Consider the following 26033-nt stretch of genomic DNA (forward strand, 5'->3'; position numbering starts at 1 on the left):
CCAAGAACTCTGAAATGCCTTCAAGGCCTTTTACCCATTGTCTTGGTTCCCTTTTAGTCATGCTAATCTCTCTAGCAAATGATTGCTCAGTAGCCTGCTTGGATTTTTTCTACCATAGGGCTGGGATACAAGTTTTCCAAATTTTTATGCTCTGCTGTCCTTTTAAATATAACTTTAAGTCTTTTATTTGCTTCCATATATAATTTAGGGTGTTAGAAGCAGCAATACCACTTCTTGAATGCTTTGCTGCTTAGACATTTTTTATTTTTTTTTCCTGCCAGGTATCTTGTCATCATAATTAAGTTCAAACTTCTCAGATCCCTATGACATGAACACACTGCTGTCAAGTTCTTTGCCAGGGTTTAACATGGGTAATCTTTACTCCAGTTCCCGATAACTCCCTGATTTCCACTTAAGACTTAATCAGCCTGGACTTCATTGTTCATATCTCTATCAGCATTTTGGTTATAACCATTTAATCAGTCTCTAAGAAGTTTCAAACTTTTTCTCATTTTCCTGTCTTCTTCTGAGCCTTCCAAACTCTTTCAACCTCTGCCCATTACCCGGTTCCAAAGCTGTTTCCACATTTTCAGGTATTTAACAGCAACACCCCACTCCTGGTACCAATTCTCTGTTTATTCTTGTGTTGCTATAAAGAAATACCTGAGACTGGGTAATATATTAAAAAAAAAGATGGTTAATTGGCTCTCAGTTTTACAGGTTTTACAGAAAGCATGGTGCTGACATCTATCTCTGATGAAGTCTCACAAACCTTACAGTCATGGTGGAAGGTAACAGGGAGTCAGCATGTCACATGGCATGAGCAGGAACAAGAGAAAGGAGGAAGAGCTAGCCTTTTAAACAACCAGCTCTCATGTGAACTAACAGTGAGAACTCACTTATTACCATGGAGAGGACATCAAGCCATTCATGAGGGATCTGCCCCCATGATCCAAACACCCCAGGCCAGCCTCCAACATTGGAGATAATATTTCAGCATGAGATTTGGAGGGGACAAATAGCCAAACCATATGAGTTACTACTCTGACTTTCTCTGAAACAGGTGTATTTAGATTGTTCTCTGTTGGATGGTAGAAATAGTTATATATAACTATTATATATAACTTTTATATATAACCCATATAAAAGATAGGTGAGTTATTTATAACTCAGAAGTAATATCCACTTGCATACTTCTTTAGTATGGAACTAACTTTAGTATGGTTAGTTAAGTTTCATCATTAAGAATGACTTTCATTTAGTGAAAATTTAGTGTCAAAAGTTAATGCTGGCCGGGCGTGGAGGCTCACGCCTGTAATCCCAGCACTTTGGGAAGCTGAGGCGGGCAGATCATGAGGTCAGGAGATTGAGACCATCCTGGCTAACACGGTGAAATCCCGTCTCTACTAATACAAAAAATTAGCCAGGCGTGGTGGCAGGTGCCTGTAGTCCCAGCTACTCAGGAGGCTGAGGCAGGAGAATGGCGTGAACCTAGGAGGCAGAGCTTGCAGTGAGCTGAGATTGTGCCACTGTACTCCAGCCTGGGTGACAGGGCGAGACTCCATCTCAGAAAAAAAAAAAAAAAAGTTAATGCTGCCATCAGTCCTGTACTTCTGAGACATGGATTGTTGGATGCTTAAAATGGTTTATGATAAAAAGTCTTAAAGTTATAATCTGACTTTTAAAGTTTTAAATTTCTAACAAAGATGGTAAAACAGACACTGGGCCCTATTTGAGAGTGGAGGGTGGCAGGAGGAAGAGAAGCAGAAAAAATGACTATTGGGTACTAGGCTTAGTACCTTGGTGATAAAATAAGCTGTACAACAAATACCTGTGACATGAGTTTACCTATGTAACATACCTGCACATGTACCCTTGAACCTAAAATAAAAGTTAATAACAATTTATTACGAATTAAAAATAATATACAACACCAAGAGTGAGACCTGATGTAAACTGTGGACTTTGGATGACAATGATGTGTCAATGAAGGTTCATCAATTGTAACAAATATACCACTCTGATGGGTGAGGTTGATAACGGGAAAGGTTGTGCATGTGTGGGGTAGTGGGTATATGGGAAATTTCTATTCCTCTCGATTTTGCTCTATGAAAAGCAAAACTTAAAGGACTTAAAATTATAGTAAAGGCATTAAATTTAGAAAAATCAATAACCTAGATCCTTACTATGAAATCATATGGCATAGTTCTCTAAATGTAACCCTTATATGTTGTTTTCATGGACTTCATACACACTTGCTCTAGGAATAAAAGAGCAAAGTATTTTCATGTTTCCTTTTTTTCTGAGTTTGTATCAGTACTGGGTGTGTGCAGGTGGGGATAGGAGGGTTATCTTTAGCTAATTTTAGAATCGAGTTGAATGGAGGAATTATAATTTTCCAATAAAAAAATTCAAGAAGTGTCTTTTGCCTCCCAGGTGGTAAAATCATGCATACTTTTTATTTCCTTTTTTGGTCTCTTTATAATTTCCAAGTGTTCAACAAAGTGTTGTTATTAGTTTTTATAATAAAAGAGATTTTAGGTTATTTCTCTGATTTCTAAGAGTAAACAAAAATAAAGTTTTCAAGTTCTAATCTGAAATTTTCAGTGACCACATTTCAGCAGTGTTCAAAGGAATATGTACAATCAAGGCAAATATTTTGTCTCCACTCCTGATTTCCCTGATGACAGAATTTTCCTAAGCATATTCCTGGCCTTGCTCTTTGTCCCTCTATTCTCTCTGCCCTAGGAGGTTGAAGGATTTATTTGACTAGTAAATTTAGGAAGGTTCAGTCCTATTTATCTTCTTTTTAGAAAAAAGCTGTCTGCAGGGAGCAAGTTACCTCTGCTATTTTTCTAGCAGCAGATTCTTCCCCTTTAGAGAAAGATCCTGTACTTGTTCAACACTGCCTATATCTAGATACCTTCTCTGCCTGCTTGTTTTTAAGTAAGCCCATTTGGCTCTCATACTAAGCTACAGTCTTCAATTTGTCTTTTATTAAAAAATAAAGATATTTTTGGCCTTCATATGCTACTCTTTATTTTTCAATTTGCTTAGAATACAGCCATGGAAGAAGGAAGCCATTTTATTGTTTCATGTATTTCTCATGTCTGACAGTTGACATTCTTCCTGAATTCTCTGTCATCAAAAAGCTTTGACTCTCTAGTAAACACAATTTCTAAATCTAACGAATCTCATCATGACCAGCTCTCAGAGCCTACACTTGAACACTACTGTTTTTCTCCAATGGATGGAATTCAAGCTACTTCTTTGCAATTTCAGAAAGCAGTCAGAAAAAAAACAGCCTTAGGTTATCATTTTGACTTTTTAAGGTTACTGTTGATCCTGATGCTGAACACTGAGGGAAAAATGCTTCAATTACAGGCAGACAAACTCTTCTATAATAACACAGACAAATCTTCAAAACTCATATTATTTGTGACCAACTTCTGAAGAAATATACTTTTAGATAACCTTCACATAGAAGGCAGGCAAATCACTCATCATATGTACATATGACATTTCTGAATATAATTACCTCAGCTGTGTGCTTTGCCACATGCCCCACGATGACAATGACCTTCCCTTTGAAGTTCTGCAGCATAGCAGTGTAAGGGCCCTGGGTAAGCTCCCCTTCTGCAGTGAAGGCAGCACTGAATGGAATGTTGATGCTTCCTGAAATGTGACCACGAATAAAGCTGAGAAGGAAAGTTTAAGGAAAACATTTATTTGTGTGCAATCATGAGTGTCTGAGGGAAACTCACAGAGCTAAGTGACTCCCAGAAGAGAGTACTAAACATCTTCCAGCTCATATGAGTATTTTATCTAAATGAAGTAAGGTACCTCCAAGAGAAAAAAAATATTAAATTTGAAAATGAAGTAGAAAAGAGAAAGGAAGATGACTAGCCAAATATGTAAAAGGATTTTACATCAAAAGCATTTCTCATTACATAAACGCAGATATGGGGTAAACAATAACCATATTTAAAGAGGTTCTATAATGAGTGGAGATAGTGGAGATGGACTACATATCTTACAATTTAAATTTTCTAGTCAGCTGCTGCTTCATCATTTCTTTTAAAGAAAAGGATATGACAATAGTAAGAGAAAGAACCATAAATAAGTTCTGAAAAATGAAAGGAGAAAGAATCAACATTAACATTCCAGTGGACATTGTTTAGTTGAAATTTTCTAGAATGGGCAGAGAATTTATGATCATGCATAGATTACCTCTGAACTTCATCAGCATTAGTTTTTCAAACATTTCTAATTATTCAATATGCCCTACTGTAGTTTTCCTGAAGAGTCATGACTTTTCTCTCAGAATATAATTACTCTGATGGTACTTTAAAAAAAAAAAAACTGAAAGTACTTTTATTTTCAGTAAAGACCTACTTTAAAATGAAAATTTTTTATAACACAAACTAAGAACCTAACAACTCATGTATTCTCAGCACCTATATCTACATCTGTCCAGGCCTGAATCAGTTGCCAGAGTGTTTCCGTATTTGTCAAACAACCTTTACCAACCATGAACATCTTCTCTTTTTCAGTGTGTTTAAAGTAGCAAAAGCAATACAAATCTACCCTGGTCAAATGCTGTAGCAGACATGTTTGGGTTGCCTGCCCACCTACTGTTTTCTTGTTTGGAAGAGCACTAGCCACTGACCCTGAGGAAAGGGTGAGTCTAGCTGTCATATTGGTATCAGATGACCCTGCTATAACCATGACTGACCAGATGGTGGAGGGGAGGGTGATGGTGGATATATGATGCAGGCCGAGCCAATGAGATTCTCTCCTTTGAAAATCGGAAATAAAAGACATAAAAGATAATGCTCAGACTGTGTTAAGCGTTACATGTAAAGTCACCTTTAAGGGCCTCTTCCATAAAATTTGTTCAGCCACTTAGAAAATTAGAAGACCCTGACTCTAAAAGAAGAACTGTTTAATAGATAAATTTAGTGACTACTGTGTTTGGTTAAAAAAGTACCCATCTATATCTAAATAACCATATCTAGTAACTATATCTATAATCATAGGTAAGTATTAAGGTGATTTTGTAGGTTCAATATCACCTATTTATTATGTGCCTTTAAAGATTTTAATCTAAACTCCTTTCAGTTACTAGAAGTATATCATAAAGTTATTATCATATTATCCTTGTGATTTATTTATTAAAATCTAGATTAAATGTTAAAATGCTTCACAAAATATGACGGCAACAGAGTCTTTTTTGAAAGAGAAAGTTTTGCAAAATACAAAATGATTCCAAACCTTTTTTAGGCTACAGTTTGGAAAATAAGGCATAAAAGAAACAGAGTTTTAAACCACGTTTCCTTATTCTTAATCTACTTCAATCAAAAAGTCCTGGATAATATCTAAGAACACTCATCCAAGAACACTCTTGTCATGAAACTTCTAGCACAAAAATGACTGAGTAAGCATGAATGTCTTTAGACATGGTGGTTAAACCTCTAAATTTTCTATCATTACTGGCAAACAGCAGAGGCGAATGCATTACTGGCAAACAACAGAGGAGAATGAGATTGGCCTAGTTATAAATAAGTGTATTTACAATGAATAGCCTGTTGTTTAAATAAGTCGGATAATGAAGATAACTTTGGTTATTTAGAAATCTTTTCTTTTTTCCTTGGAAATTACTTACATTGCCTACAATACAATTTCTCATGTGACACATACAGCATTAGATGAAATAGAACTGCTTTAGGCAACTTCTAGACATTTGAGAGGTGGTCAGATTATATTGTAAATCTAGGCAGATGGATACTTTTTTCACTTGTTGAGTCCTTCATAATCAGAATAAAATATGAGGTATTTGGAAACTGAGCCAGGAACAGATTTCTGTATATTTTGTATTAGGAAGAATAAATAAAGAGGGAAATAGAAAATTTTTGACATACGGTGACTGAATAACCATAGCTGACTGTCATCAGTCATGAGTAAAATCTGGCAAGTAAAGAGAAATGATGGAGAATATGTTGAGACAAGCACATTTTTCCATGCTCTAAGAACTTTGGTTTTATTTCACTACATTACAGTGGAAAACAAGTATACACAGGACCTTCACACAAAGGTAGGGTTAGAGATGAACATGCAACACTACATATTTTAGAAGTATGACTGTCACTTTATTGCTTTCTGTCTAATATAGATAAAAATCTTAACCCTCTACACTAATGTTTTACATTTTAAAAAGGCATTTCTCATTACATAAACACAGATATGGGGTAAAAAATAACCACACTTAAAGAGGTTCTATAATGAGTATAATATTCAATAGTCAAGACACTATGCTATTTTATAAACGAATAATTTAAAAAGCTACAGCTTCAAAGAACCCAGTTCAGAGGAAATATTACTATTAAGGAAATAGCCAAAGTATTTATGGGGCGATTAGCCTCAATCACATATATATCATGATATTGTAATCCCAACAATGACATTACAATTTTTGGTTAGGTTTTGGCAAAAGTGGCAATGGTATCCATAAGTACTAATTTTTAACTTTCAGGGTTCATAGGAAATGAGAATTTTTGATGACATACTTAAAAGAGTTAAAAGATAAAAAATGTCATTACAGAAGTCAGCAGTAATTACAATGAAATCTCTAGACTGGAATAATAATAGTTATGAAAGCATAAAAGCATCCAGTTATTGTAACAGTCACTTCACCACGTGTTTGAATATGGTTGTTTACTACTCTGAATGCACTACAGGATACATTCCAGTAAACATATGAATTTTCTTTGGCATATGGTGACCTTACATTATATATCTTACCCTGTCTTGGAATAAATTGTACCCCTCCCTGCAAATAAACCATTCAGATCAACATTCCATTTGGCAGATATTACCAAAAGCATTTGAATGTACACTTAGAACAAAATCAAAATGTTGCATTAAACAGAATTTGATAGCCCAATGCACAGACAGATTAAAAAAATTACTGTAAGCTTCTGATAAATAAGTTGGATTATCAGAATATAATTAACAGGTAGGGATGATGTATATTATCTTCTAGGTTTCTAAGATACGAAAACTTTCCTGTATTCATAATTCAGTCTACATAACAATGCTGTAAGTAGATGTGCTGTACTTCAATCAAACAGAAAAAAATCAGGTCTAAGTATGTAGGTACAGTGTATAAGTAAATTACATGGTATTTAACCAAGAATATTCAAAAGGCTCTTCAATTTACAAAAAGATTTGAAAATTCCTTTAAAATATTGCTTAAAATTCAACACAGAAACCAGCTCATGTTTTTTTAAATCCTAAAAGAGCACAGCATTTTTGTTGGATGCCACACTTAGTGATGTCGTATCTCTAAAGACAACCCACACCAATATTTCACCAAATCACTCAAGAACATCTACCTACCTTTGCTTTTTGGCTGTTTGTCTGCTGGGTTAACTAATTATAATTAGTGTTATAGACTTTTCAGCCCAAACTGAAGGTTTTACCTTTAGTATATCAACAGCCAAAAAGAAATATGAAATTAAACCCATAGTTCTCTCATAGATAATATAACTAAATAGCATTCACTGATACAAAAATGATGTTTAGATATCATTATTTTCTTTGCTAAATCTATTGATACTTTGAATGGCATCACCATCCCCTAAATCAAACAGTCAAAAATCTCATTTCCAACATCTTATTAGTAGCAACATCCAATATTCTGCTGCTCTAATAAATCCTGTACTCACATTTTTATTCCCATTACCCCTTGCCTATTTCAGATATTGATTTGTCTTGAGCTTAAACTACTGTAGTAACTGTTTTCTCCAACTTTTGTCTTTTCTCTTGGAAATACACTTGATTTACAATATTGACAGAGAAAAAATTTAAAAGCAAAGCGTTCTGATTATCATATCCTTTCTGAGAAACTTTCCATGACAGCCTATTGGACAAAGCCTGTATTTCTCAGTTCAGTCCTCATGAACAGAACCTAACTACTTTAATTCTAACCAAACTAAATCATGCATGTTACCAATATGTTTTCTATCTCCTGCAGTTTTCTCTTTCTAAATATCTTTTTCTCCTTATTTTTGCACAAACATCCATCTTTCAAATGTTTCATCCATAAAATTTTCCCTTCCCACAGTATCTGTACATTTCTCATAACAGCAATTTGATTTTATATAAAATATTCTAATGAAAATGACTTCTATCTAAACAACGGATAGAAACAATGTGTATTATATTTATTTCATCTTTGAATCTTTTTTTTTCTTTTCCTGAGACAGTGTCTCACTCTGTCACCCACATTGGAGTGTAGTGGCACGATCTCAGCTCACTGCAAGCTCTGCCTCCTGGGTTCACACCATTATCTTGCCTCAGGCTCCTGAGTAGCTGGGACTACAGGCGCCCTGCACGACGCCTGGCTAATGTTTTGTATTTTTAGTAGAGACGAGGTTTCACCGTGTTAGTCAGGATTATCTTGATCTCCTGACCTCAGGATCCGCCCGCCTCAGCCTCCCAAAGTGCTGGGATTACAGGCGTGAGCCACCGCACCCGGCTCATCTTTGAATCTCTTGCAATGATTAATAGAATGCTTGGAATATCACTTACATATTTGGTGAGTAAATGAATTTCAGAATTTTGCCAAACCTGGAGTAACTAGTTTCAGCAGCAAATATGCTAAGGTGCCTTCTGGCCACCCTAACCAGTGGCACCAGTATCTAACAATGCTTCCAAGTGTCAACGATATAGAATTTCCCTTTGTCAGCACACACTTTGAGAAAAGGGAAAGAAACAGCAACAAAAGTAATTTCTCTGGATTTTCTTCAGCATAGGCCCACTAAAACTGGTTTATTTAGGGAAAAGCTAGGGACCTCACTCTTTATGACAGGATATGAAAGAATGATTATACACATCAAATTTCTGGATAATTCAATCCTAATTTTGCATGCAAGATTATCTCTACCCTCATCCATCCTCTACAATGCATTAAAGTAATTTTTCTGAAATAAAAATCTGAGCACAGCACCAACCTGTTTAGAATTTTTTAAGTTTCTCACTGCCTTTGGAATAAAACCCAAATTTCTTAGCATGCTATGAGACATTTTCAATGAAGCTACTTTTACCTACTCTAGTCTCATTACTAATTCTCATATATTCCAGACATACTCATCCATAGTTCTTGTAACTTTCTAAAAGTGTCCTTCTCACCTTCTCTGGGCCTCAGACAATGTGGTTTTTCAATGCCTTCTTCCTCTCCTTTGCTGGGTTACTAACTTCTACTTGTTTTTTAAGACTCATGTCAGACATCACCTGGTTTAGGTGCCCATCCTATATTTCCAGGAATTTGGGTATGCTTCAGACATAGACCATTTCATATTATACTGCAATTATCTATTTCACTTATCTATTTTAGTTATAAGACTGTGAGCTTCTAGTGGGCAGGGGTGCTGTAATTAAACTCTATTTTCCCATTGACTGGCAAAGCAGGTCCTCAAACAGGACTGGCTGGCTGACTGAATGAGACTGTATGGCACTCTAGGAACTGGGGTCATGGATGGTTCACACAGCAAATAGGAACTCTTTAACAGCTAATATACCTTTCATAACTAACAATCCAGACATGATGACATTCCTCAGCAGTTGCTATCATATACTCCCACATTATACAAAGCCCATTCAAATATGGGAGTACAACTGGATGGAAATTTTAATTTAGATAGATTGAACCTAAGTCCAAATGAGATGAAAAAAATCTTACTAAACCTTCTCATCAGTATCTAGCCTGTTCTGATCATGAGTATCTTTAAATTGTTTTGAAGAAGTTTTATAAATTAATTCTTAAGGACAAAGAGACAAGAGTAATACTAGTGTTCACTAAGGATGAATGTGCCATAATGAAATAATGAATATAATTGAGTTTATGTGTTTTCAAAACACAAATTTAAGCCTGAGGTTGTCTTTGGTATAGTTTTAGATGCTAACATTTTCAAAAATAGAANTTCAAATATGGGAGTACAACTGGATGGAAATTTTAATTTAGATAGATTGAACCTAAGTCCAAATGAGATGAAAAAAATCTTACTAAACCTTCTCATCAGTATCTAGCCTGTTCTGATCATGAGTATCTTTAAATTGTTTTGAAGAAGTTTTTATAAATTAATTCTTAAGGACAAAGAGACAAGAGTAATACTAGTGTTCACTAAGGATGAATGTGCCATAATGAAATAATGAATATAATTGAGTTTATGTGTTTTTCAAAACACAAATTTAAGCCTGAGGTTGTCTTTGGTATAGTTTTAGATGCTAACATTTTTCAAAAAAATCAAAAAGTAAGAGTTTTACAAGTAAAGCTCAGCCTTGAGCAAAAACTCAGCCTTGATTTCAAGCAAATGAGTAACATTCCTTTAAAGTATTGCTGTTTACAGATAACATAAGTTGGATCCACAATTACATGACTAAGACCTCTCTTAATATGAACTCCAAGAAAACTGAAACCCTAAATATTTATAAATATTAAAGAAAACAAGCGTTTGCCTGTGTATGACCATGGAAACTAGTAACATCTGAAACTCATGTCACTACATGAGAAACATTTTCTATTGCCTCCTTATAAAATGCAATTTTTGTTTGCTTTGAAATTCTCAAAATACATTGAAGAACAAATATATCTGGCTAGATTTTTAACTAGATTAACATTTCATGTTTCTATCTTCTAAAAGCAAACAAAAAAATGTGATTTCAACAAAAACTGCTGTTTTGCCTCTCTGAGCCTTTGAATTTAGTATTAAGAGTTTAGACCACATTAGGGTTTCTTCTTATACTGAAGTTTTGGGATTATGTTTTTATTGTTAAGTGGGTAAAGTCTGTCTTCAAGTCCTTCAGCTTTCTTTTTCTGTATTCTCCATTCCCTTGGCCCACATTGGGGTTTAGGCAGTTCCCTAAGATTGTTGGCACCTTAATGTGCTGCTTCTCTCCTACAATCACAAAAACTCAACATAGGTTAAAATTTTGCCACCCGCAGGCTTTCTGTATTTTAACTGAGACTATTCATAACACAAGCTAAATGACTGAAGCCTTACAGTAGCGTTTCAGGCATCAAGTGAAGGTTCTGAAGGGAGCTTGGTGGTAGTGGTGGGGCCGTCCCTTAAATTTATTGGTAGACAGCTTATTTTGCCTGTGGATAAGATTGCCTCCCTACCTTTCATAAGCAATCACTGAAATCATTTTACATAGGTTAAAAAAAAGACAAGATGAAATATATTCTTAGACATTAAATCTCCTGGAAGCACAATTTAGGAAAAAAAATTTCACCTATATAAAGAGGTGAGAACTGTGTTAGACAAAGACTTCCCATTTAAATGATGTATAAAAGCAAAACAGAAGATAAACATGATACAAGGACGTTATAAGTAATTTGAACAACATTTCAAAAATAATTTACTTCCTCTGGGGAAGGAAAAGGTATTAGAGAAAGTTTCTTTTTTTTCCATATTGTACAGGGTCACATTTTGTGGCAAAGGAGAAATAAAATTATTTCAAAAATATCCTAGTATTAAATATGTAATCACTTCTTAAACAGATTGTTAAAGTCACATAAATCCTAGACTTTAATTGTGAAGATTTACCTTGGTAAGAATTAAGAGTTACTGTACAAAGATAATTATTTTAAAAATAATATTAAAATTTCAATAGGCTTTAAAAAACATCAGCATATTAGTAGTTTTAGGGAAATTTTATTAAAATGGTTTTGGATGAATTAAATATTATAAATTATGTCAATATAGTAGGAAAAGATCTTTCTATCATGTTTCCTCCCTCAAAGTGTTGCAATATTGCTTTCTAAAATTTGAAATACTTCAATTTTCCTTGATTCTGTGGCTACATCTATATAAAAATAACCACAGGTAGATTTGTTCAGTTGGGATCTGGGATTAGGCCTCTTATCCACACAGGTACTGAAGGTAATAGCTTATTTTGTGTGTAAGATTTGAAGAAATATGTATAGCATCTGAATGAATATATATGGTTTAGAGGATCAATGCATGTCTCGCTGACTCATTAATTTCTATTAATTTCAATCTTGTTTATGCTCTACTGTCCTATGCAGAGACCAGATATGCACCTGTCAAATAGTGTAAAATTCAGAAGCAGAAGACTGGCTCTGCCAATTACTTAGTTATGTGGCCTTGGGAAAGTTGCTTAACCTCTTTAAGCTTCAGTTTATCAGTAAAACAGATAACAACAGTATATACATCATAAGACTAGCACCAAGCTTGGTACAGTGTAAGAACTTAAAGACTGCTATTATTAGAAGTCAATTTACTTCAATCTATTCAAGAAGCAGCTAGTGTGCATGGCTCTCACGGAGAAAATCAGAAGGGGGCAAGTAGATACCACACCTTCAGCTGAAGCATCCAGGTATTTGCAGTGGGACTAGTCAAGGAAACAACTTGACCCACAGAGAATGAAGAAAAGTAAGGACAATGACTCACCTGGGAACAACATGGAACCAGGGGACACTCCCCCACCCAAGGGAAGTGGTGAGTGAATGAGCGGCCACAGGAAAACACACTTCTCTCACAGGTCTTTGCAACCCTCAGGTCAGGAGATCTCCTTGTGAACCCACTCCACCAGGGCCTTCAGTCTTCAGTCTGACAGACAGATCTACATGAAGTCTTGGCAGAGCAACTGCTCAGGCATGGTGGAGACCCTCAAGCCTTAGATTATTATTGGGTTTTCTGGCAAAAGTAGCTACAGCTTCGGCAAAGTAGAAGGTTAGACTCCTGTACATATCCGTAGGAAAGAGGCCGAATCCAGAAAGCTGAGTAGTAACAACCTGCAGGCCCCACTTCCACGGCATCTCACAAGATAAGACCAACTGGCATGGGATCCAGCCAGCTACCAGCAGTGGCACTGCACCTCCCTAAGAAGGAGTTCCCAGGGAGAGGGGTGGGTTGCTATCTTTGCTGTCCAGACACCTTAGCCATTCCAGCCTTCAGGCTTTGGACAGTCTGAGCTGACTCAGGGCAGAAGGAATCCCGCAGCACAGCATAGATGCTCTACCAAAATGTGGCCAGACTGCAGACTGCTTTTTTAAGCAGGTTCTGATCCTGTTCCTCCTCACTGGGCAGGACCTCTCAACCAGGGTCTCCAGCTACTTTGTACAGGTGCCCTTAAACCAGCAACAGGTCCACACCTCCCTGGGACAAAGCTCCCAGAGGGAGGAACAGGCTGCCATCTTTGCTGTTTCACAGCCTTCACTAGTGACACCTCCAGGTTCTGGAAAATCCGAGATGACTAGGGCCTGGAGTGGGCCCCAAGCATACTGCAGCAGCCCTACAGAAAAGTGGCCAGACTATTACATGGGTTCCTGTTCTCATATCTCCTTACTGGGCAGATCCTCCAGGCCTGAGGTCTTATCAGGCCACCCCTTACCAGAACTACTGAGCCAGTAAGAACTCAGCAACTCCCTGTACAGAGCCTCCAGGGGCAAATAAAAGCCTCTCTGCCATTGTCTCTGCAGTGGAACTACCCTTGCTACCCTTGAACTAATGAAGAAGCAAAGACCTTAAGTGCCTTATCCATACCTCCAACAAACTGCAGTTGAACCAAGGAGAGGAGACCAGTCCATCTCCCACAGGTTCCACACACTCCCCAAAGCTGATCAGCAGTCAGGAAACTCCTGGCTTGGGCCCACAGAACAAACCTCTATTTTGGGCTGACTTTGCTGAGTAATTGCTGACCTGTATCTCTCTGGGGAGGACCCCCCAGGAGTCAAGAAAATGACCCTTGGCCACAACCACTACTAAGATCTCTTCCTCTACTGCCTCTAAGCTGCAGAAGGAATATAAACTCTGAGATCATTCCAGAGCTGCAGTGGGCAGTCCAGGAGTGCCAAGTCATGAACTATAGTGGGTACTCAAGGGGGAAAGGAGCCCACACTTTCAGAGCACTGACAGGGAACATGGCTGCAACTCTAAGGAAACATAAGGGAGCCAAAGTACTGAACAAAAGTCTACCAACTGACCAATAAGCCTAAGTGTCAGCTGCTGGATAAACCCCAAAGCTTCAACATAAAAAATACCTCACTAACATACCCTACTCTAAAACCAGAGACAGGAAGTCAGCTTCCAATAAAGACCCTATACAAATACTCATCCCAGTGAAAATATCCAGAAAATAAGTCTATTGACTGTACTTAATCTACACCACAGTTAAAGGAACACCCACATGCAGAGATGAGAAAGAACCAATGCAAGAACTCCAGTAACTAAAGTGGCCAGAGTGTCATATGTCCTCCAAATGACTGCACCAGTTCTCCAAAAAGAATTCTTAATCATGCCAAACTGGCTGGAATGCCAGAAATAGAATTCAGAATATGGACAGGAACAAAGATAATTGAAATTCAGGAGGATGGCAAAACCCAATCCAAGAAAATTAAGAATCACAATAAAGTGATACAGTAGCTGAAGGATGAAATAGCTAGTATAAAAAATAACTTAACAAATTGGACAGAGATGCAAAACACAAGAATTTTACAATGCAATCACCAGCATTAACAGCAGAATAAACCAAGTGATAAAATAATCTCACAGTTTGAAAGCTGGTTCTTTGAAATAAGACATCAGACTAAAATAATAATAATAATAAAAAGAATAAAAAGTAATGAACAAAGCCTCCAAAATGTATGAAATTATGTAAAGAAACTGAATATATAAATCATTGGCATCCCTGAAAGAGAGGGGGAGAGAGCAAATAACTTGGAAAATGTATTTCAGGATTCTTCCATGAAAACTTCCCTAACCTTGTAGAGAGGCCAAGAGTCAAATTCAGGAAATACACAGAACTCCTGCAAGATTCTACACAAGATCATACCCAAGACACATAACTGTCATATTTTCCAAGGTTGAAATGAGAGAAAGAGTGTTAAAGGCATCTAGAGAGAAAGGGCAGGTCACCTGCAAAGGGATTCCCATCAGGCTAACAGCAGACCTCTCAGCTGAAACCCTACAAGCCAGAAGAGATTAGGGGCCTATATTGAATGTTCTGAAAGAAAAAAGTCTTCAACCAAGAATTTCATATCTAGTTAAACTAAACTCTCTAAGTGAAAAAGAAATAAGATCCTTTCCAGATAAGCAAATATTAAGGGACTTCATTACTACCAGACCTGCCTTATAAGAGATCTTGAAAGGAGCACTAAATATAGAAAGATCACTACCAGTGAATACAAAAACACACTTCAACACAGACCAATGTCACTGTAAAGCAACCACACAAGCCAACATAACCACCAGCTAACAGCACAATGACAAAACCCAATCCACACATATCAATACGAATCTTGAATGTAAATGGTCCAAATATCCCACTTAAAAGATACAGAGTGGCAAGCAGGATAAAAAAGTAAGACCTAATAATATGCTGTCTTCAAGAGACCTATCTCACACATAATGACACTCATAAGCTCAAAATAAAGGGATGGAGAAAAATCTACCAAGAAAATAAAACACAGAAAAAAGCAGGGGTTGCAATCCTAATTTCAGATAAAACAGATTTCAAACCAACAATCATTAAAAAAAAAAAAAAGACAAGGGCATTATATACTGGTAAAGGGTTCCATTTAACAAGACCTAACTATTCTAAATACATATGAACCCAATACAGGAGCACCCAGATTCATAAAGCAAGTTCTTAGAGACCTACAAAGAGACATCGACTCCCACAAAATCATAGTGGGAGACTTTAACACTCCAGTGACAGTATTATACAGATCACTGAAGCAGAAAATTAACAAGATATTCAGGACCTAAACTCAGCATTAGACCAAATGAATCTGATATAACTTTACAGATGTCTCCAACCAAAACCAACAGAATATACATTCTTCTCATCACCACATGGCACATACTCTAAAATCGACCACATAACTAGACATAAAACAATCCTCAATAAATGTATAAGAACTGAAGTCATTCCAAACATTCTCTCAGACCACAGCACAATGAAAATAGAAGTCAACACAATAAAAATCACTCAAAACCATACAATTACATAGAAATTAAACAACATGCTCCTGATTGACTTTTGGGTAAAAAATTAAAGGCAGAAATCAAGAAGTTCTTTTAGAATAAAGAGAACAAAGATACAACATACCAGAATCTCTGGGACACAGTTAAGGCAGTGTTAAGAGGGAAATACATACCACCAAATGTCCACATCTTAAATTAACAACCTAACTTCACAACTGAAAGAATTAGAGAAATGAGAATAAAACAACCTCAAAGCTAATAAAATGTGAGAAATAATTTTAAAAAATCAGGGTTGAAGTAAAGGAAATAAAAAAATGAAAAACCATTCAAAAGAGCAATAAATTCAGGAGTTGGTTTTTTGAAAAAAATTGGTAAGATAGGCCACTAGTTAGACTAAGAAGAAAAGAAAGAAGATCCAAATAACACAATTAGAAATGCCTATGAAATATAACCACTGACGCCACAGAAATAAAAATAACCATGTGCTCTACGTATGCAAACTAGAAAACCTAGAAGAGATGGATAAATTCCTGGACATATACACCCCCCCAAGACTGAGCCAGAAAGAAACTGATTCCCTGAACAGACCAATAATGATCTCTGAAATTCAATCAGTAATAAATAGCCTACCAACCAAAAAAAGCCCAGGACCTGATGGATTCAAAACCAAATTCTACCAAATGTACAAGGAAGAGCTGGTACCATTCCTACTGAAACTATTCCAAAAAGAATGAGAAGGGACTTCTACCTAACTCATTCTATGAGGCCAGCATCAACTTCATACCAGAGCCTGGCAGACACACAATAAAAAAATAAAACTTCAGGCCAACATCCTTGATGAACATTGATGCAAAAATCCTCAATGAAATATTTGTAAACCTAATCCAGCAGCACATCAAAAAGCTACTTCACCATGATCGAGTAGGCTTCATCCCTGGGATGCAAGATTGGCTAAACATGCAAAAAATCAATAAATGTGATTCATTACATAAGCAGAACTAAAGACAGAAACCATATAATTAACTCAACAGATGCAGAAAAGACTTTTGATAAAATTAAACATCCATTCACGTTAACAACTCTCAATAAACTAGCTATTAAAGGAATATACTTCAAAATAATAAGAGCTATCTATGACAAAACCACAGCCAACATTATACTGAATGGGCACAAGCTGGAAGCATTCCCCTTGAAAACTGGCACAAGACAAGGATGCCCTCTCTCACCACTTCTATGCAACATACTATTGAAAGACCGAGTCAGAACAATGAGGCAAGAGAAAGAAATAAAGTGCATTCAAGTAGGAAGAGAAGAAGTCAAACTATCTCTGTAGATGACATGATTCTATATCTAGAAAAACATGCAGTCTTGACCCAAAAGCTCCTTCAGCTGATAAACAACTTCAGTGAGGTTGCAGGATACAAAATCAATGTACAAAAATCACTAGCATTCCTATACATCAACGACAACCAACCTGAAAGCAAAATCAGAAAGGCAATCCCATTCACAATTGCCCCCCCAACACACACACTCCCTAGGAGTACAGCACACCAGGGAAGTGAAGGACTTCTAAAATGAGAATTACAAAACACTACTCAAAGAAATCAGAGAAGACACAAACAAATGGAAAGACATCCCATGCTCATGGATAGGAAGGATCAATATCATGAAAATGGCTGTACTGCCCAAAGCAATATACAGTTTCAATGCTATTCCTATCGAACTACCAATGACATTATTCACAGAACAAGAAAAAATTATTTTAAAATTCATATGGAACCAAAAAAGGACCCGAATATCCAAGACAAAAAGAACAAAGCTGAAGACATCATGCTACCCAACTTCAAACTATACTGTAAGGCTACAGTAACCAAAACAGCATGGCAGTGGTAAAGAAACAGGCACATAGACTAATGGAATAGACTAGAGAGCCTAGAAATAAGGCCACACATCTAAGACCATCTGATCTTTGATAAAGCTGTCAAAAAACAAGAAATGGGAAAAAAACTCCCTATTAAATAAATGGTGCTGGGATAACTGACTAGCCGTATGCAGAAGATTGAAGATGGAACTCTTTCTTATACCAAATACAAAAATCTACTCAAGGTGGGTTAAAGACTTCAATGTAAAACCCCAAACTATAAAAACTCTGGAAGACAACCTAGGCAATACCATCCTAAACCTAGGAATGGGCTTAGATTTCAGGACAAAGAAACCAAAAGCAATCACAACAAAAGCAAAAGTTGACAAATGGGACCTAATTAAACTTAAGAGCTTCTGCAGAACAAAAGAAACTATCAACAGAGTAAACACTGTAGGAGATCGGTCAGGGTGGTGGGAAAAATTGTAGAAAGATACAAACCTTCTTGGAAGGCCAGGAGGTTTTACAAAAGCTTCAGAAAAGTATTTAGCTGAAGGCAGCCAAACCCTCTTATCTGAAGCCTGAGAGTGAAGATTAGATAACAAGTGGATATAAAGGAATTGATCTAGATAAGTTAGTTTACTTAGGCCTTGGAACCTGGTCTTTAATCATCCTTGTGCAGGACTGCTCTCGCAGGGGATGGCAACCATGTTAATTACCCATAAGTGTGTTGACTCAAAGCCTTTGTCATTAAATCTATACTAAATAAATGCCTGCAGCACCAGCTTGTCAGGGCCACGGCTGCTACAACTCTTTCTGTCAGTGGTCTGGTCCACTAGCCCACTCTTTCACTGGATACCTGTGTCTGAGTGCATTCTTTCATCTGTCATTCTGACAGGGTCTGCAGGTCAGACCTGGCAGGTGGTGCTCCACATGAGGAATGCTGCAACGGATCATGACAGAACCCTCAAAAACGAAGGTGAAAAGACTGCAGAGTCAGTAAGTCATTGGTGCCCACTTGGGATTTCCAAGTTTGAGGGAACCGTTCAGGCTAGGGTTTCATTATAAGACAACAGTTATCAATTCAACAGCAACAGTACATAAAAGTATTGAAACAGCTGCTTAAAGCTAGCAGAGCCTCAGTTTTGCAGGCTCAATTAAGAGACCTAATGTACACTATTGTTTCCCATAACCCATAGTTCCTGAAAGAAGGTACTCTAGACGTAGAGCTCTGGGAACAAGTTGATAGAAATCTTAAACAACATGATGCACAAGGGCAATGGGTCTCAATAACATCTTTTATGTTATGGGCTTTAGTTAGGGTGGCTCTGGTCCTGCTCTACACAGAAGAGCCTAAAAAGGGAAGAGAGGAGGAAGTGTCATCTACCTTACTGCCTCCATCTCCCTCAGCCCCGCTGTTTCCGGGAAAAAATAACAAAGAGGAAACGGAGGTTTTGCCTGAGCCCCCTCCTCCAATAAATTGGAAAAAAGACAAGGGATATGCTATAGCTATGGGCCCTTGTCTTAGGTAAGAGGCATTAGATGGGGAGCTCTTATCCTGGCTGGTAATGCAAGATTGACAAGGCAATCAGGTACATGAACCCATTTCTTTTAATGCTTATAAAGAGCTAAGAAAAATCATTAAAGAAAACGGAGCCACTAGCCCATTTACAAGAGAGTTAACTGAGGTCACTCTGCAGACCTCTTTCAAATAGTGGCCACTGTTATTTCTCCCTTACCCCTAACGTGGCTCTCTCAAAATCCTATTTGGGTAGAACAGTTGCCTTTAAAGGGAGAGAAATTACAAAGAGCCCATGAATTAGCTGAGGAGCAATTAAAAGCCGACCATATAGAACCATCAAACAGTCTTTGGAATTTGCCCATTTTCATCATTCCCCAAAAGTCTGGTAAATGGAGACTTTTGCATGACTTATGTGCTATTCATGCTAAGTTGCAACCTATGGGGCCCCTTCAGCAGCGACCCCCGCCCTGGCACATGGCAATTCCTTGAGAATGGCCTACAATCATTATTGACTTAAAAGACTGCTCTTATACTATTCCCCTTGCAGAACAGGACAGATAAAAATTTGAATTTACAATAACAGCTATTAATAGTGAAAGGCCAGCTCACTGATTTCATTGGAAAGTGCTTCCTCAGGGAATGTTTAACAGTCCTACCATGTGTCAATATCATGTAAATCAAGCTTTGCTCCCCAGTAGAAAAGAATTCCTAATTGCAGGATTATTCATTTTATGGATGATATTTTACTAGCAGCCCCAACAGAGCCAGTATTTTTAAAGTTACATGCCTCTGTCATAAAGAATACAAAGTTAAGAGGTTTAATCATAGAACCTGAAAAAGTACAGATGTCTTCTCCTTGGAAATATCGAAAGATCTTGGGTACATTCTAACTTCCCAGTCAGTAAGACCTCAAAAGGTTAAATTAAATACTACCAACTTACATACCTTAAATGATGATCAGAAATTACTAGGCAATATTAACTGGCTTTGTCCCACACTGGGCATAACTACTGATAAGTTACAGAACCTGTTTTCTATCTTAAAAGGCAATGCTGCCCTAGACTCTCCCAGGTATTTAACTCCTGCAGCAGAAAGGGAAATTGAAGAGATAGAGCAAGCTATTTCTCAGAGACAACTAGATTGCATTGATCCATGGTATTCAGTTCAATTATTTGTTTTTCCCACTAAATACTCCCCTACAGATGACCCCAGGGCTATGCTTCCTAGAATGGGTTTTTTGCTCACATACCAGGACTAAAACACTCTCTCCCTATATCCAGTTATTCAGTGAAGCCATCTATTCAGGCTGCAGACAATGCAATCAGTTGCTAGGTTATGACCCTGATATCATCAGGATTCCTTTAAGTAAAAAGCAATTCAAGGCAGTATTGCCTTATCTATGGACCTGCAAATAGCACTCTCTGATTACAAAGGCCATATAGAGCATGCCCTTCCTGCTGACAAACTCCTTCAGTTCTTATCTTGTACTTCTGTGGTTTTGCCTACTAAAATAGTTCAATCCCCCATACCTAATGCTTTAACACTGTTTACTGATGGCTCTGGTAAACATGGAAAAGTGGCTGTCTGGTGGAGACCACATAATTCCCTCACTTGTTCTGGATTTACTAGCACTCAGAGAGCTGAGGTTGGAGCCTTACTATTGGCCTTGGAAACTTTTTCCGTTCAGCTCATCAATATTGTTAGTGAGTCTGCTTACTCTGTTTATTGCAGAAACTTGAGACAGCCCTCATTAAGTCCACTCTGGAGCCCACCCTGTGTGCACTTTTTCTCCAACTTCAGCATTTGCTAGATCAATATACACATCCTATTTTTATCACACATATTTGAGCCCACAGCTTGCTGCCTGGCCCACTGGCTTATGGCAATGATTAAGCAGACCTACAAGTTAGAATATCACTGCTTGACCAAGCCACCCAATTGCATCAATTTTTCCACCAAAACTGGAGAAACTTATCTAAGCAATTTCAACTTATCCAGAGACTAGCTAAACAAATTACCCAGCAATGCCCAGATTGCCAGCTCGCAGGTACATCCCTCCTTATACAGGTGTTAACCCCAGAGGACTAGAACCTCATCAGTTATGGCAAACAGATGTGTTACACATGTGCCTGAATTTGAAAAACTAAGATATGTACATGTATCCATTAATAACTATTCTCAATTAGCACTCATGCCTTTCCTGGAGAGTCCACCCAATATGTTATTAAACATCTTCTTTTAACTTTTGCATTTATGGGGCAGCCTACAAAAATTAAAACTGATAATGGTCTGGCTTACGCCAGCTCACAATTTCAACAATTTTGTCACAGTGGAATATCCAATATTCCACAAGCATCCCATATAACCCCCAAGGAGGTTATATGGGATAACTCTGCCCTTAAAAATATGCTCAGAAAACAAAAAAGGGGAATATGAGTAAGGACCCTGCAACACTATTAGTACAAGCCTTATTTACCCTTAATTTTAAAAATTTAGATGATAAATTTCAATCAGCTGTAGAAAAGCACTTTGCTAAAACCTCTCAAGACATAAAATCTGCAGTTTTATGGAACAATGTAAACAGTAATGTATGGTGTGGTCCAAATGAATTGCTAACATGGGGGAGAGGATATGCTTGTGTTCACACCCCCTCAGGTCCTCTTTGGATTCCAGCACGACATATCAAACCTTACCATAGCATGGCTAGGACACAACCCAGTACCAGAAATAAAGAAAATGACCCTACAGGACCTACAGCCCCAGACAATGTGGCTTCCTCGGACTACACAGGCCTTAGACAGGACTCTGAAGAAGAGAAGTTAAAAGACTGAGCAAATCTGCTCTGGACACAGACACCATTCACTCCAGATAATTTATTCCTTCCTATGCTTTATTAACTTTTTTAACTCTTTCACTTTACCTGCAACACCCACCTGCTACTCTCTATTGGGCTCATCTCTTAGATACGCCTTTCTTCAGCCCTATTACTTAAACAAACACCCCCTTCTCAGCTTCTAACAACACAACTGCTTAGCTAAGAGGGATAGACATGTCCCAAATAGGGTTCCTCAAACACAGCACATGTTGGACTAAGGTGCCAAGTAATACTACATGTCACTCCTTAATTGGAAAAGAATGTTGCTAATTATACTCATATTTGCCTTCTATTATTTACTAATTCTAGGATGCAAAGTGGGAATGCGAGCAGTGCCCGCCACACCTGACAAAGTTGTTGCTACACACATCTGTACTCTTCAATCAACAAAACCTGATGCTAAAAACAGAAAAGGGGGAGATGTAGGAGATAGGGTGGTGGGAAAAATTGTAGAAAGATGCAAACCTTCTTGGAAGGCAGGGAGCTTTTACAAAAGCTTCGGAAATGGATTTGGCTAAAGGTAGCCAAACCTTCTTATCCAGTGCCTGAGAGCAAAGGTTAGATAACAAAGAGATATAAAGGAATTAATCTAGATAAGTTAGTTTACTTAGGCCTTGGAACCTGGGCTTTAATCATCCACACACATGACTGCTATCTCTGGGCAGAGTAACCATGTTAATTATGCAAAAGTGTGTTGACTGAAAGCCTTTGTCATTAAATCTGTAGTAAATAAATGCCTACAGCACCAACTTGTCAGGGCCACAGCTGCTGACTCTTTACAGCACCCTCCTCGGGGTCTGTAAGTGGCCAGGTCCCCTAGCCCTCTTTTTCACTGGACACCCATGTCTGAGTGCAAAGTTTGGCCAGTGTCTGTGGGTCGGACCTGGCAACAGACAACCTACAGAATGGGAGAATTATCTTTAAGATTAAAATAGGATATTATAATGCTATTTTGTATGGTTTTATGGGAGAATGGCTATGAATAAAGACTCAAACAAAATAAATACAAATTAAAAAGTTAAAAACATTAAACAGATTCTAAACTCTTGAAGTATAAGGTCAGAAGAACTTCTAGACTATGGATTCTTGACCAGTTAAATAGAATTTAATGCCTCTTTTGGGAGTCCACTCATCCACTCTGCAAAGAATTTCCAGTATTGCTGAAACCTTACCAGGGAGATCAACATTTACACTATCTCCAAATTCAGAAAAATAGAAAGTAGCAACTTTTCACAAAATGATGAGAATATATCTTTGAAATTGTGGGCTCTCAAATTGTACTGTCAGAAACCAAAGATTTTATGAATTACTTAATAAAGTCTGTAAATTATAATTCAAATTTCATTTCAAAAATTGGAATTGAAAATATGAACATGAAAACTTATTGCTGATTGAGTAGCCTTAATCCAAAACTCTAAAATCTGAAATGCTCCAAAATCAAACTTTTTGAGCAACAACATCAGGCTCAAAGGAAATGCTCATTAGAGCCTTTTGGATTAGATATTCTGAACTGGTAAGTATATATATAATGGAAATATTCCAAAATCCTAAAAAATATGAAACCTGAAACACTGTCACAAACATTTTGGACACAGGATACTCAACCTGTATATGCCAATTTTAGCATATAAGAAACCGTTAACCTGCTAACCCTCCTTTATAGCATTTGTAGTTAGTAAATGCTATAAATTTGAACTTATGAAGCAAATCAGTTATAATAAAATTCATTTATATTTTATATATTGAGTTAAGAAAGATTTTAAGACTTGCTCTGTTTTTAAACAAAGTGAAAACCATTTATCTAGATTCTAGAAAATACACAATCAAAGAATCTGAAGAGAATGAAAATAAAAGAAGAAGAGACTGAGCTGTTACTATTTTTAACTCTTCACACTCCAATGCCAATGAAACCCACTGGATGTTACAGTATGTTCAATAGTAAAATATTTGCAAATAACACTTTGTAGTTAGTGAAAATACATGTTCTATGTAAGCCAGTGTTTTGAAAATTATAATGAACACAAGGTCAATGTTGAGACGTAGCAAACTTTTTCTCTAGGCTATGAGGTAGAACAGGTGTATACTTACTCTTCATCTTTGCCACAATTCCTATCTATAGCATGAAGGATTCAAATGCCTTCAAGAATAGCAATATACACTAGAGAAACACAAAAAGCAAGAAAATATTCTAATATTCTGGTGTTGTTTGGAAAATATCATAAGGTCTCTGGCATGTAATATTATCTTATAAAACCTTATGCAAGACCATTCTGACATCCAGTTTGAGAGTAATTTAACTACTTGAATTCAGAAGAATCCCAGATTTTTTTTTTTAACCACGCACCATTTAAATGAAAGGATGCAATATAAATAAGCAGTACCACCCTTTAAAACAGCATATGCAAAGGATACTCTTCACTATTCCGGATGTCAACCACCAGGAGCTTTGGTTTACTGGACTTTGTTTTCTTGGTGGGTGTTTTGAAGTGGCCTGTCATTGTGAGCTCACACAAGTCAATCAGGTCCTCTGCTGAAATCCGTGGTGATACTTCTGACTTTAGGTCATTTAATGGGATGGATTCTCTTGACTGAAAAAAAAATGTACAAACAAAAATATATTGAGAATATCACAGAAAAACAGATTATCCCCAGTAATAGAATATCTTGATACCAAACAATACAGCATATAAGAGAAGAGGAAACTATCTAATTTTCAGTGTATTGTGTAATTCAGTGGTCTCCAACCCCCAGGCCATGGACTGGTACTAGTCCATGGCCTGTTAGAGACTGGGCTACACAGCAGGAAGTGAGCGGCAAGCGAGTCAGCAAAGTTGCATCTGTATTTACAGTTGCTCCCCATTGCTCCATTACCGTCTGAGCTCTGCCTCCTGTCAGATCAGTGGTGGAATTAGATTCTCATAGGAGTACAAACGCTGTTGTGAACTGCATATGTGAGGGGGTCTAGGTTGCATGCTCTTTATGAGAGTCTAATGCTTGATGATCTGTCACTGTCTCCCATCACCTCCAGATAGGACCATCTAGTTGCAGGAAAACAGGCTCAGGGCTCCCACTGATTCTACCTTATGGTAAGTTGTATAATTATTTCATTTTATATTACAATGTAATAATAATATAAATAAAGTGCATGATAAATGTAATGTGCTTGATTCATCCTGAAACCATCCCCCTAACCCCAAACCCAGTCCATGGAAACACTGTCTTCCAGGAAACCAGTCCCTGGTGTCAAAATGGCTGGGGACCGCTAGCGTAACTGATTCTTTACTATTGAGGTTTACTTCTTTATTATTTACACCTATAGGAAAGTATTATTGTTTTGATTGACTGCAAGTTCCTGACTCAAACATGTAGAAAGAGATGAGGCAAAGTTTTCTTTATGAGAGTACTGTGTCTTTAGAAAAAACAGCTCTTTTTTTTTTTTTTTTTTGAGGCGGAGTCTCGCTCTGTCGCCCGGACTGGAGTGCAGTGGCCGGATCTCAGCTCACTGCAAGCTCCGCCTCCCGGGTTCAGGCCATTCTCCTGCCTCAGCCTCCCGAGGAGCTGGGACTACAAGAAAAAACAGCTCTTTTAAGTACATTTCACTTTTCTTTAAATATAAATTACTGTTGTTTTGAATTGCATTAATTTTAACTCAGGTAATATGAGAAATTGCACTGTAATTAGGCATATATAGTAATTAAAGAAACTGGTTCTAATATATGTATTGGACTTTTATAATATAATTTATGTTATATATAAATGGTT

The 26033-nt window shown here is 37.2% G+C and overlaps 1 protein-coding gene across 1 annotated transcript in view; it reads right to left on the reverse strand.

The window, feature by feature from the left end:
* Positions 1–3496: 3496 nt before the first annotated feature.
* Positions 3497–26033, reverse strand: part of LOC108544066 (TBC domain-containing protein kinase-like protein) — a gene marked incomplete at its 5' end in the record, with an annotated part of 70812 nt that continues 48275 nt past the window's right edge. The window contains 2 exons of the mRNA XM_017895012.1: positions 3497–3698; positions 24684–24859. Coding sequence (XP_017750501.1) covers positions 3497–3698; positions 24684–24859 — 378 coding nt within the window. The remainder of the gene's footprint in view (positions 3699–24683; positions 24860–26033) is intronic.

This window comes from Rhinopithecus bieti, unplaced genomic scaffold, assembly GCF_001698545.2.
Source record: "Rhinopithecus bieti isolate Rb0 unplaced genomic scaffold, ASM169854v2 scaffold_26535, whole genome shotgun sequence".
NCBI lineage: Eukaryota > Metazoa > Chordata > Mammalia > Primates > Cercopithecidae > Rhinopithecus > Rhinopithecus bieti.